Source organism: Argiope bruennichi, chromosome 6, assembly GCF_947563725.1.
Source record: "Argiope bruennichi chromosome 6, qqArgBrue1.1, whole genome shotgun sequence".
NCBI classification, from domain to species: Eukaryota; Metazoa; Arthropoda; class Arachnida; order Araneae; family Araneidae; genus Argiope; species Argiope bruennichi.
This window is the reverse complement of record NC_079156.1, coordinates 61133866-61146398: the sequence shown is the minus strand read 5'-3', so window position 1 is coordinate 61146398 and position 12533 is coordinate 61133866. Positions and strand designations below refer to the sequence as shown.

Here is a 12533-nt window from a genome sequence, read left to right as displayed (position 1 = left end):
AGATAAACAGATATTTTTTTCTTTAGGAGTTGGTTGGCAATATATCCAAGAGTAGCAATCTTGGCTCAAAATTGGCGAAATTGACTATTTTAGTGTGTATTTTGGCTGCCATCGTTCTAACGGAAAAGTAATGAATATCGGAAATTGAATTGCAGTTTGTAATATACAGAATTTCAATATTAATTTAAGTATCTATTTTATTTATTTTAATGCCATTTATCAGGTTATAGACTAAATTTTAATTTCATATTATAATAAAATAAACAAATAAAGAACTTTAAAATACTTATACAAGGATTATTAGAAACAAAAAAATTAATTTATGTAGTAAATAAAAAATAAATCCACTGGTATTTATTATAGTTTTAATACATAAAATCTTATAGATATTCTGGATAAAAACATAATCAGGCTAGATTTTATTTAATATAGAGAAAATTTTGCTTACATTTCAATTTTCCATATTTTTTCGAAGATTTCCACAAATATTTTTTTTCATAATGAACACTCATTAGTGTTAAAATTTATACCCTATAAGATTTAAAAAAATATCTAATGCATTTCACATATTTCGCTACAATTATTTTTAAATTTATTATTTCATTTTTATGTATTCCAGCGATTTAATATTTCAGCTAAATTAAGTTGAGACAATATTCATCACTATCATCATTATAAAATTCATTAAAACTTTTTCCATTACTAGCAATTTGTATATTTTTTTTGTTCTTAATTTTTACAGGTATGATAAAAGAGAGAGCAAATTTTTTTGAAACTTTTCATAATTATCAGCAAATGTTTTGTTTGGTAATTTGTTTCAGAAAATTGTTAATAATTGTTCAAGCTTTTATAATTACCGCTATATTAAGCAAATTGCACCATTTTAGAGATTTATTAAAACACGGTAGAATATTTATAAAATTCTGTCAAAGCAAGAAGGAAAAAATGTAAAGATTAAATTTTCTGTCAAAATGAAGCATTTATTCTTCTACTAAATAGAGAATGATGAAATTTTTTTTAACTAAATATAGCTTAATAAAAATATTGCATTCACTTTTCACTTGACTACTGTAAATGTTTACGTATGAAACATTAAACAATTCAAAAATATCTCCATGATTGTATATTTCTTTGATTTTCACCCAAGAAAGACATTCTTCAAAATAATTCTCTACAATACTACAATAATATTTTCATGCAATACCATACGATTATTTGATACAAACTTTGCTATCCATGCCATTTTCCAAGTAGCTGAACATTTTGTACAGTATTGTACATAATGTTGGATATTATACAATATTATATGACATTGTACAATATTGTACAAATCATAAAATAGTGCACAATATCAGGTGAGCTACTAGGGTTACAAGAAAACAGATCTACCCTAATCAAAAAATTAAGTATGCATTATTTGTAATCACAGCTCATATAAATGATACCTTTCTTTTTTTCTTGATATTTATTTCATCTGCTAATGAGTGCTTCATTCTTCAACATGCTCATATTTCGCACTGCTTGACTGATTGTTTGATTCCAAACTCCCTACTGGTCATAAACTCGTTTGTACCGTTTCAGGTTCGTTTTCCTCTATGTGGTCTCCCAATGGTAGGGTGTCCCTTTGGTGACTTTGATGAACAAACACTAGAGGAAGTCTCCTCTGTATGTCCCTGTCCGTTATGGACCTTCTTAGAGGCAGGAATAGGGGTCGACAATGGCGTAAGGCGTCGTCATATGACGGTGGAGGAGGTATCTCTGAGGTGGTAGTACCATCTTCAGCTGGCCGCCTGGAACTATTTTCGTTATTAGTGTCCTCCAGGGGAGATACATAATAGACAACTCGACCATTTTGGAGGGAAGATCTACTGATGGAAACAGGAATTCCAGTGGTTGAGAATCGTCTTGACGACGAAGACCTACTTGGGGGTGCAAGGTTGGTTTCGGGTGCTGTTATTTGAATTTGGGTCTGAGTTCTGTTCTGTTCCATGAAAGAACTTGAGGATCTGAGGAGGAGTGATTCTGAGTAGCTAGGGGCGATGGTATTGTTGTTGATGATCTGCCGCTCGAATTCGGAGCTGTCGATGGTGGTGCCCCTCGACATGTGGCCCACGATCTGCGCCTCGCTGGAGGGGGTGAGGTAATTGACGCCGAAGAGCTTGTTCACCTGGTAGTGGACGTAAGCAGTTTTGTATTGGATGAGCACGCGTAGAGGCCAGGAGAGCAGAAACAAGCTGAAGATCCAGAAGATCATGTGAGAGACGTACCTGAGAGGGAAAAAAAAGTTTAAGAGTGATTTTAATTTAAAAAATTAATGGAGTCAAATCATTTTTACATCATACTCTCTCTCCAACGCCACTTATATTTTGAAATCCATAGGACACTTTGTACGAAGAATTTGTGATATCACAAAATATTGCAAATAAAAAGAGTCTTAAAAATTTTTTATTTGGTACATTAAAAAGCAGGAAAAAAATGCTGTATAAATCCATAATTATTCATATGGTTTGAGCCTCTTTTAACGACCATCTAGTTTGCTGGAAATGCTGGTAGTGTTTATTTTCAAAGAGATATCTTTTCAATAATTCTATGCGCTCATGATTCCTTTGATAAAATATTTTTAACTATAAAATTATAATAGACATTAAAGTTGTGTTATTTTAGTGCTCTTATATCTGTTCTGTTTATTGTATACATTACATTCCTCATGGATTAGACTATCATGACAACATTGCACCATTAAAAATATGAATTCCCGAAAAATTTATATTTTAATTGCACGTCATTTTTTATAGCACTGAAACTTCAGCTTTATTCCGCTTACAAACTACTCAGAAAATTAACTGAATATACCTTCCTTTATTTCAACAATGAAAGAAAATCACAAAATAAAGCATGAAGAAAAATGAAAAAAAAATTTCAATGAGCAACAAAGAAATATATTTTTGAGGATTGATCAAAGAAAAGCTTTTAAAAGTTCCTAAAAGTTAGAAAAAAATTGCAATATCTTTTTTAGATTTTGAAACTGAGTATAGGCCCTTTTTGTGCTTTAATATTTTAGAAAGTTTTTGCGAAATCCTCATAAGCCTGAATTTTACTACAAAAGTTTTAATTAAAATTTTTAAAAAATGCTTCGAGGTGCATATTTCTACCTCCCAAGATTATTCGCACTAAACCTGATAACTCTATATCAAACAGTCTAGCCCATTGAGTAACAACGGACAGACGGACACACATTACCACATACTGATGGTCCCTTATTTTTAGTACAGATCATATCTTTCACGTATTTCATAATGACAACAAAAACAATCCGAAATGTTAGTAAGTTGATTTTATTAAATGATGATAATGTTTTCAAGTATTAAAAATAAAAAAAAAATGTTCTTATAAATATGCTTTTATAAGTGCATGAAAGGGTGTAGTCGAAATATTGTCACAACTTCTCAAGAAGATTGAGCCTCCTTATAAAACATTAGATACCTGCTGAAATCTGAATATTTCCTGATTACCCAAACATTGAATCAAAAAGACTACTGAGCATCTACAGATAATAATGTTTATATTTAAATATCATTTCTTCATAAATATTTTTCCAAGCATTTTGTACAAATTTATTTTTTAAGTTGGATTTTGACTATATAATCATGCCATTGTAAAAGCGGGCTTCATTTCTCTAAAGTGCAATGAGAAGAACTTTAGAAACAAACTTATATAGAAATTTATGCTGAAAGATTATAACGGATGTTTTGAGAATTTAGTAGATTTCATAAAATTTTACCTCATTTTCATTACAGAAAAAAGTTCGTAGATGCAAAATTAAGTAAAAAGAATAATCCATATTCTCTTTTCAAGACAAAAGATTCTAAGCTTTCGATGACACACATTTACATGAAGGAAAGATATCGGTTATACTGATCGTGCAATTCAAATATTTACAATGCTTAAAAATCTGACCATAGTAAAATAACCCACTCGAATTGCACTGCGACATGGAAAATATGCATAGCAGCATATTTTATGGCTTGCTACTAGTCGGTCCTAATTTCTGTACTAGTGGGCTAGTTTTGGTCCAGTCTCTAGTGCCACCGAAGGAGGCAGGATGTTCACCAAGAATGATTTTGTGAGAAAAATGTCACCTATTCATACTTTTTATTTATGAATCGATTTCCTAAACCGTTTTATTCGTTTCAGGATTCTGAGACTAGCAATTTTGGACGATTTTACCTTTCTAAGAACCACAGTAGAAGGAACGCATTTCCCGAATCCTTTATAAGTTCTCGACCTTGGTTCCGGCTGATTAGATACATTTTTTGAAATTATGGCATAATGAACGCCTACTGACGCATATGAATAAAGATGAAGGGTTTCCATATTTGAAAACTTGCTGCAAATGTGCTAAATGCGATGAGTCCATTTCATCGAACCATTTGTTTACAAACCTTCCGTATACAATATTTCCCAGGTTTCTGCTGTTTTCAGGCATTAGAGAGTTGAGTTGTTGAGTTTGATATTCGAAACAGGCTTCTGAGTTTGCATCCGGATATGTTATATAAATAAGGAGTGGGGGAGCGGTGAAAATTGAAACAACTGTTTTTCGTGTTTAAATAAATAATAATAATACAAAAAAAAACTCTTACGCTGAAAGAAAAACCTGAAAATAAACCGTTTTAGATATTGGTTTCGGAGCTGTTTAACTATTTGAAAACATAATTAAGTTAGAAGCAAATTTTAAAAAAAATGCAAAAGGGAAAAATATTTATTAATTTTTTTAAAAATTCGAAAGAAAATTCTAAAATTTAACTGAATTGGATGTTTTATAAAAGACAATAATTGGCAAAACTTCAAATTGATATCTATGTTAGTTTTTGAAAAGTTTGATTTTGTCAGAAAAAAAAACAAAAACAGTACCTGCGAAAAATGCTTCATTAGAATTCGTGGAACCAAAAAAATGTTCCATTTTAAAAGCGTTGTTTCATGGTTTCTAATGGTAGGGTAATAGTCGATTTTCAAAAAAAGTTGTGCAAATTACATTTGAAAAAGAAAAAAGTCTTATTTTGTGATAAATATTTTTTTTTTAAATGTTAAGCAGAAGAAAAAGAGCGTAATTAAAAAGTGAATTCATATTTGATAATTGAGAAAATTCTTAACTTCAAATTTATTTTTCCCCTATTATTTGTGGGAAATTGACAAATATAACACTATTTGAAATTGCAGAATAATATTTAATGAGTAGGAATTTTTTTCGGCATGCGAATTTAGACTGATAAAAAAAATATTTACTGGCATTTTTTGACAATTTATTTTTTTCAGCAAAGTCAGATTTTTCAAAAAATAATGCCGCTATCAATTTGAAGTTTTTCAGCTACTTTCTCCTATATGGCATACTTGAGGGAATCTCAAACATTTTGTTCAAATTGAAAGAAGTGAAAGTTTTTTCTTCCAAATTTACCTCTTCGTAAATTTATTCCTAACTCAATTCGTCTTACAACACATTTTGAAGATTTTTTTAAATATCTAAAATATTTAATATAAATTTTTACATCCTTAAAAATTGTGTCTTAACCCCCCCCCCCCCTCAATCATACCTTTGTTCGTCAGTATATCCGTGTACTAATTTAGAGGCCGACTTCGGATAGCTAACTGAACAATTTAAGTCAGTAAAATTGCTATTACGTATTTTTCTCCACATTTTGATACTTTTCATAACAAGAAGATTGCACTAAAACACAAATAAATTTCATGAACTAGAGATTTATTTTATTCCAATAACTGGAATCTAAAGCCATAACGAAGGAGGTGTTAAGGAACTTTCTGTAGCACAACAATGGAAATAATTCATACTAATAACCTGGAATTTTTGTAAAATGAAAGAAATTTTAACAACTTTAGATTTACGATTCGACGCATTTTCTGAAAATGATATATTTTATCAATGAGCCATGAGACATTCAACAGAAAAGTTACAAATCAGTAAAATTCAAATTCCACTTCTATGATTCCAAAGACAACATATTTCTGGTAATTTTATGTTTCATAAATTATTTAAAGACGAGAATTATGCCTGAATTTTAATTTTTTTTTATCTTGTTATTATATATATATCTTTAAAAAAGCTTTTGTTTCTACAAAATTTTATCAACAATAATTATTTATTTAAAATTAGCTTTAAGATCCTTAGCTGAAAATATTACATCTTTTTTATGAAAATTGAAAAGAGAGGACGGTTCAATGACCATAATTAATTATTTAATTCCTTTTAATATCTAAATGAATATAACAGAAAATGTATTGTCTCTGTTTAAAAAATAATATAGTGAAACTGAATATAATAATCACGCATTTCTCATGAATCACTCCAATCATTATCATGTCTGTTTGAAATTTCAGTACTTTACGATTCGATGCATTTTCTGAAAATGATATATTCTATCAATGAGCCATGAGACATTCAACAGAAAAGTTACAAATCAGTAAAATTCAAATTCCACTTCTATGATTCCAAAGACAACATATTTCTGGTAATTTTATGTTTCATAAATTATTTAAAGACGAGAATTATGCCTGAATTTTAATTTTTTTATCTTGTTATTATATATATATCTTTAAAAAAAGCTTTTGTTTCTACAAAATTTTATCAACAATAATTTTTTATTTAAAATTAGCTTTAAGATCCTTAGCTGAAAATATTACATCTTTTTTATGAAAATTGAAAAGAGAGGACGGTTCAATGATCATAATTAATTATTTAATTCCTTTTAATATCTAAATGAACATACCAGAAAATGTATTGTCTCTGTTTAAAAAATAATATAGTGAAACTGAATATAATAATCACGCATTTCTCATGAATCACTCCAATCATTATCATGTCTGTTTGAAATTTCAGTACTTTACGATTCGATGCATTTTCTGAAAATGATATATTCTATCAATGAGCCATGAGACATTCAACAGAAAAGTTACAAATCAGTAAAATTCAAATTCCACTTCTATGATTCCAAAGACAACATATTTCTGGTAATTTTATGCTTCATAAATTATTTAAAGACGAGAATTATGCCTGAATTTTAATTTTTTTTATCTTGTTATTATATATATATCTTTAAAAAAAGCTTTTGTTTCTACAAAATTTTATCAACAATAATTATTTATTTAAAATTAGCTTTAAGATCCTTAGCTGAAAATATTACATCTTTTTTATGAAAATTGAAAAGAGAGGACGGTTCAATGAACATAATTAATTATTTAATTCCTTTTAATATCTAAATGAACATACCAGAAAATGTATTGTCTCTGTTTAAAAAATAATATAGTGAAACTGAATATAATTATCACGCATTTCTCATGAATCACTCCAATCATTATCATGTCTGTTTGAAATTTCAGTACTTTTCTGGATAATTTCAGATAATCAGCATTTCATTTTTTATTCCGTACCCTTAATCTGCTTAATCTTAATCTTAAAGTTACAATACAGATAAGACTTATCTTGATTGACAAACGTATAAAATAGTCAAGGGGTAGGTGGAACGGCATGGCCAGCAGAGTTTCTGAAAGATAATTCAATATCGGATCGATAAAGTTAACACTCCGCTTCGATGAAGTTAGCTGCAGCCTGGACGTTTTCGATAATGCACTTGTTTCAGGAGTGGGAAAATGGGTTGTTCAGTCCTTTTCGGGTTTTTCTGTTTCATGGGGAGGTGATCTGCTGTCTTTTGTTGATACATTAAAGGAAAGCGATTGGTTAGCTGGGCTGGATTTTTTGCTGACATGTTCATTCCATAACAACAAATCAGATTTTAGTCAAAGTATGGATGATTGGGGTTTGTTTTTTGTTAGACGGTTGAATTATGTCTGTCAGCAATGTTGATTTTTGTAACTTAATCTATTGATGTCTACCCACCCATGAAGGTATTGGTTCAGCTTTTCATGGGATAGGATTTGGAAATAATAAAATGGTTTGGTTGTTTTATTAAAAAAAATTTAGATAACTAAAACCGATTACTCGTTTAATTATTTGATTTTTATCGATCAAATCATAAAAAATCATATTTATATGCATAAATGTAGAGCGAGTTAAAAGGAATGTTTATAGAAGAACATGCAGACGGCTGTCTGGCGTGAAATGAACTACTTACTGCACAGATTTTGTCCGAGTGACTATGAGAAATGACATTAATAGTACCATACAAAAACTTTTTTTTGTATTAATATAAATCTGTAATACTGCTTCCCTGTGCAGTTAGTCCCAATACAAAGAAGAGAAAATTTGCAGAAATTCTCAATGGATGTCAATGGTCCACAGGCTTTGGCAACAAAAATGAAGATTCTCAAAAACACAAGAATTTTGCAATATGTTTGTTAGGAGCCAAGATAAGAGATCCTTCTAGAAAATTCGATGCCCTGTCTTGGAAGTTACGTAGAGGAAGGCTCACACAGCCAACACTTCTATTTTTTAGAAATAACTTGCTGTCTGCATTTATGTTCTTGCTTTTTATCTTTTTGTACGCTTTGGCTGTATTTTGCTACCTGTGCTTTCTGTTTCTCTTGTGGAATAAAACGTCTTCACCAGTAATCGGATTTATTGAGTTTTTCACCATATACTCACCAGACTGAGTTTTCGTAATAGTATTATGTTGAACATGTTTCTTTTATTCGTTATTTGCAAGGAAATTATATATACTGTTCATTTTAGGGTCCCGAGACAAGCACTTTTGAACGATTATATTTTGGAAAGGGATGATGCGCTGTAAATGACAGCGTTACCAAAATTCTTTGTTAAGTCTGACTTTTGAATTAAATAATGCTATTAATATTCTATTAAATAATGTATAAACAGTGTTATTAAAAATTAGTAATAATTAGAAAAAAGATGTTTTAAAATAAAAAATATTATTAATTATAAAAATGAAAAAGCAAATTTTATGTTCAAGAATATGTTAGGTCAATTGTTTATTAGTCATAATTCCACGAGCAAACCCAAGATTTTAAATAAAACTTATTTTTGAATTCACCTCACTACTAAATGTAAAAATATCTCTTTCATCTTCCCTCTCAGTGCTATATTGGTAAAATAATTGTCTTCTGATGCATACGTGAAAGCACGAATTGTTTCATTTTGATTATATATAGTGCAGTTATTTTGCATGATCTAGCAGTACTATGATGAAATCTGTCTTTGAGAATTTACTGAAATTATTTAATTCAATTAAAAAAAAACGTTATAATGCTGCACACACGCACCCATACACGCACTCGGTAACCCAAATTCACACGCACACTCAAACATAAATACACATACACGCACGCGCAAACACATACACCGTAAAAAAGATATTCTCTTATTTTTTATTCAGGTAAATCATATTTTCTTTGAATCAGACAAACGGTAATATGAGCAACATTTCAAACAGGCTGTTTTTTAATTCCGCTCTTCTAATAGCATTCCGTTTTAACTCAAAGAATACGCTCGGAGCAAAAGGATTACCACTCTATCCGGAATGAATTTATTTCTCCAACGCAAGGTGCAGGAAAAATAAAACGCTTCTTTCTTCCTGCAGCAAAGATTGAAGCAGGGGGCGCGGGTGGGAATTTATCCACCCTTCAGGTTTTTCTATCAAATCTTTTTCTTCATCTTTGATTTCCAGCTTGGGTTGGAAAAAGGTGACAGCAAGAAAGCAAAATGCGATTATTTTTTTCTCTTCTTTTTTTTTTCGTTTACTTCTTCAGCATCTAGCTCGAGATCTCTTAACGCCATGTCCTTTTCCTTAATCTTTCACACCATTTTCGAACCTGTCCAAATTTCACAGAGAAATGAAAGTTACTAATGGAATCGTGGGGAAACATTTTTCCCGCCCTTTTGCGTTCGAGCAGAATTGTACAGTCTTTTTTTTTATTCTGCTCGCTGATAGCATATTTTCTTTCGGAAACTTAATGTTCCATTTTTGTAAGGACGGAAAAACATACCAGAAAAAGAACTGGAAAATGCAATTAAGTTTGGGTGAAAAGTATTGCAACTCTAAAGAAATGGGAGATGGATTTTATTTATGCAAATTAAAAATCTCTCATAGGGAAAAAACAAATTTACTTTTTTTTTCTTTCTTATGTTGGATGCTACATTCAATTTGATGCATAGAAAAAATGATTGGAAAAAATGTAAGAAATGAAATAAAAAAATGTTAATAAAATGTTTGTATTGAGATTAATAAAATGGATAGAAAGAAATTAAATAAAGTGAAAACGAAAACTTTTAGTAAATTATATAACCTTTTAACGATCTACAAGAAATGTACTAGATTTATTACATCAATAAATGAAAAAATATCATGTTCAAAATGGTTTTAAATAAGATTTTTTAATTTATTTTAATGAATTAGAATTTTTAAATTTAATTATAATTTACTGATAAATTATTAAAGCACTAAAGAGAAAAAAAAATCTTAAATAAATAAATAATTTAGAAAATTGCGAGGATAAAATGAAAATAGTAAAAACGTGCAACGCTCATCGAAATGCTCAAAGTGAATTAAAATTAAAATCATATTTATGATAAATTCTTAAATTTCAACGAATGCTTAAGTTTTTTTACGAAACTGATTGGGATTTAGTTCCATTAAAGGTTTAATTTCAGCGGTTGAAGCTTTTACAATTTTGATTCCAGCTCTGGATTTTTGATAAAGGTATTGCCTTCTACCTTTTAGTACATCAATAAAAGAAGGCTTTTAAAATTACTTGTATTTTAATCATTTCTTACTTTTCAACCTTTAATGTATTTCAAAATTCATTGCTATAAATATGATGTAAATTTCATGCACAAACGTACTACTAGATGACGCCTCTGGTAAAGAATCAAAATTTACTTAATATTTGGTGATTATTTCATAGTACAATTTTAAAAATATTAAAATGTCGCATTGTTACAAGAAATTCAAAAACATATAAAATTTTGGAATTTTAGTAAATCAGAAAAACAGTAAAAAGTCGTTTAAAAATTATATCTTTACAAATGCAGAACCAGAGACTTTGAATTAAAACTTTAAAAAATTCTCTTCCTGAAAACGTTTCTATATTTTTATCTGAAGCTTACGTTATAAAAATCAATACCTCTGGACGTCAGAATTCATCTGTGGTACAAAAATCAAATTTCAGTTGTCTGCGCTTGACTGAAATCAAATTTGCGGTTACGGTAAGAATACGCGAACAAAGAATCCTGCCCAACAACCAATTGCCTTCTTTAATCTGACCAATAACATACAGCAGATCACCACTCCATGAAACAAAAAACCGAAAAAGGGACTTGGCCATCTTTTTTTCCTACTCTAGAAACAAGCGCATTATCGAAAACGTCCTGGGTGCCACTAACTTCATTGTAGCGGAGCGTTAACTTTATCGATCCGATATTGGATTATCGGTCAGAAATCCTACTGGCCATGCCATTCCGTCCACCCCTTGCCTATTTTATATATTAATCAATCAAATCTTGTCCCATCTGGATTGTAGCTCCCACCCCCGTCATTCGAGATTAGCCTATAAAAGGAATTGTTTGGATAAAATGACTAAAAAGAGAGGAGATTAACTTTTAGGTTAAATTACCAGAAATTATCTAGATTATGAACCATTTTCGGAAGAACAACTATAATTTTGTAGTACGAAAGAACTACTTTAGTTACTATAGTTTATGCAATATCTAAAACTTCAGAAATGTCAGAATTTGACATGTCTTTAAAATTAAAATTTGCTTTATTTTTACGTTGTGTTTTATTCTAGATAAATTCTTTATTCAATGAATTTAAATAAAAATATACAAAGAATATCATATAGAAATAAAATTTCTTCTCTTATATATATTTTACCTATCGAAACATAAATTTTTTTCCTATATTTTGATTAATTGGCATGTGAGTTAACAATTCGTAATTTCATTGAAATATAGCAGATTATATAAATTGTTAGAGATGGCAGTGTTACTATATTTTCTTTTTAACATATTTACTTAGTTCAATAAATACGAAAATAAAGGTACATGGCATTTTATTATGGCCATTTAAAAAAGTGTCATGTTATGAATTTGGAAAATACATCAGTGATCGTAAAGATGTTAAATTGACTGGACACTAAAGATGGAATAAATGTTAAAGGGGATGGAATAAATGTTCTGAAATGCAATAAACAATACGAAGAAATCTCAAGTGGATGTTATGCTTCCATGAGGTGGCCAGAAAAATAACCAATAACTTAACGCAACATTTCCAATTATTTAAAAAACACATTCATTATATTTTAATATCAATATTTAGTACACCATCCACTGTGCATCTAATATTCATCTTATAAACAAATTTTGTAATTGCATGAGCAAATTTTCTGTTTTTTTAAAATCTGCTCACCAAATATTTTTGCCAACAGCTGTTATGTTCAGCACACCTACATTTATTTTCTTATCGCACTTGCCAATGAGTAATAGATAATTAATTAGGGGTTAACAGCTTGTAAGTAACACTATTCTAATAGAATCCTTCCAAGCACAAGAA

The 12533-nt window shown here is 29.6% G+C and overlaps 1 protein-coding gene across 1 annotated transcript in view; it reads right to left on the bottom strand.

The window, feature by feature from the left end:
- Positions 1 to 1456: 1456 nt before the first annotated feature.
- LOC129971753 (transmembrane protein 151B-like) overlaps positions 1457 to 12533 on the bottom strand; it is a 45244-nt gene continuing 34167 nt past the window's right edge. Inside the window, exon 5 of the mRNA XM_056085729.1 lies at positions 1457 to 2267. Within this exon, the coding sequence (XP_055941704.1) occupies positions 1556 to 2267 (712 nt within the window). The 3' untranslated portion in view covers positions 1457 to 1555. The remainder of the gene's footprint in view (positions 2268 to 12533) is intronic.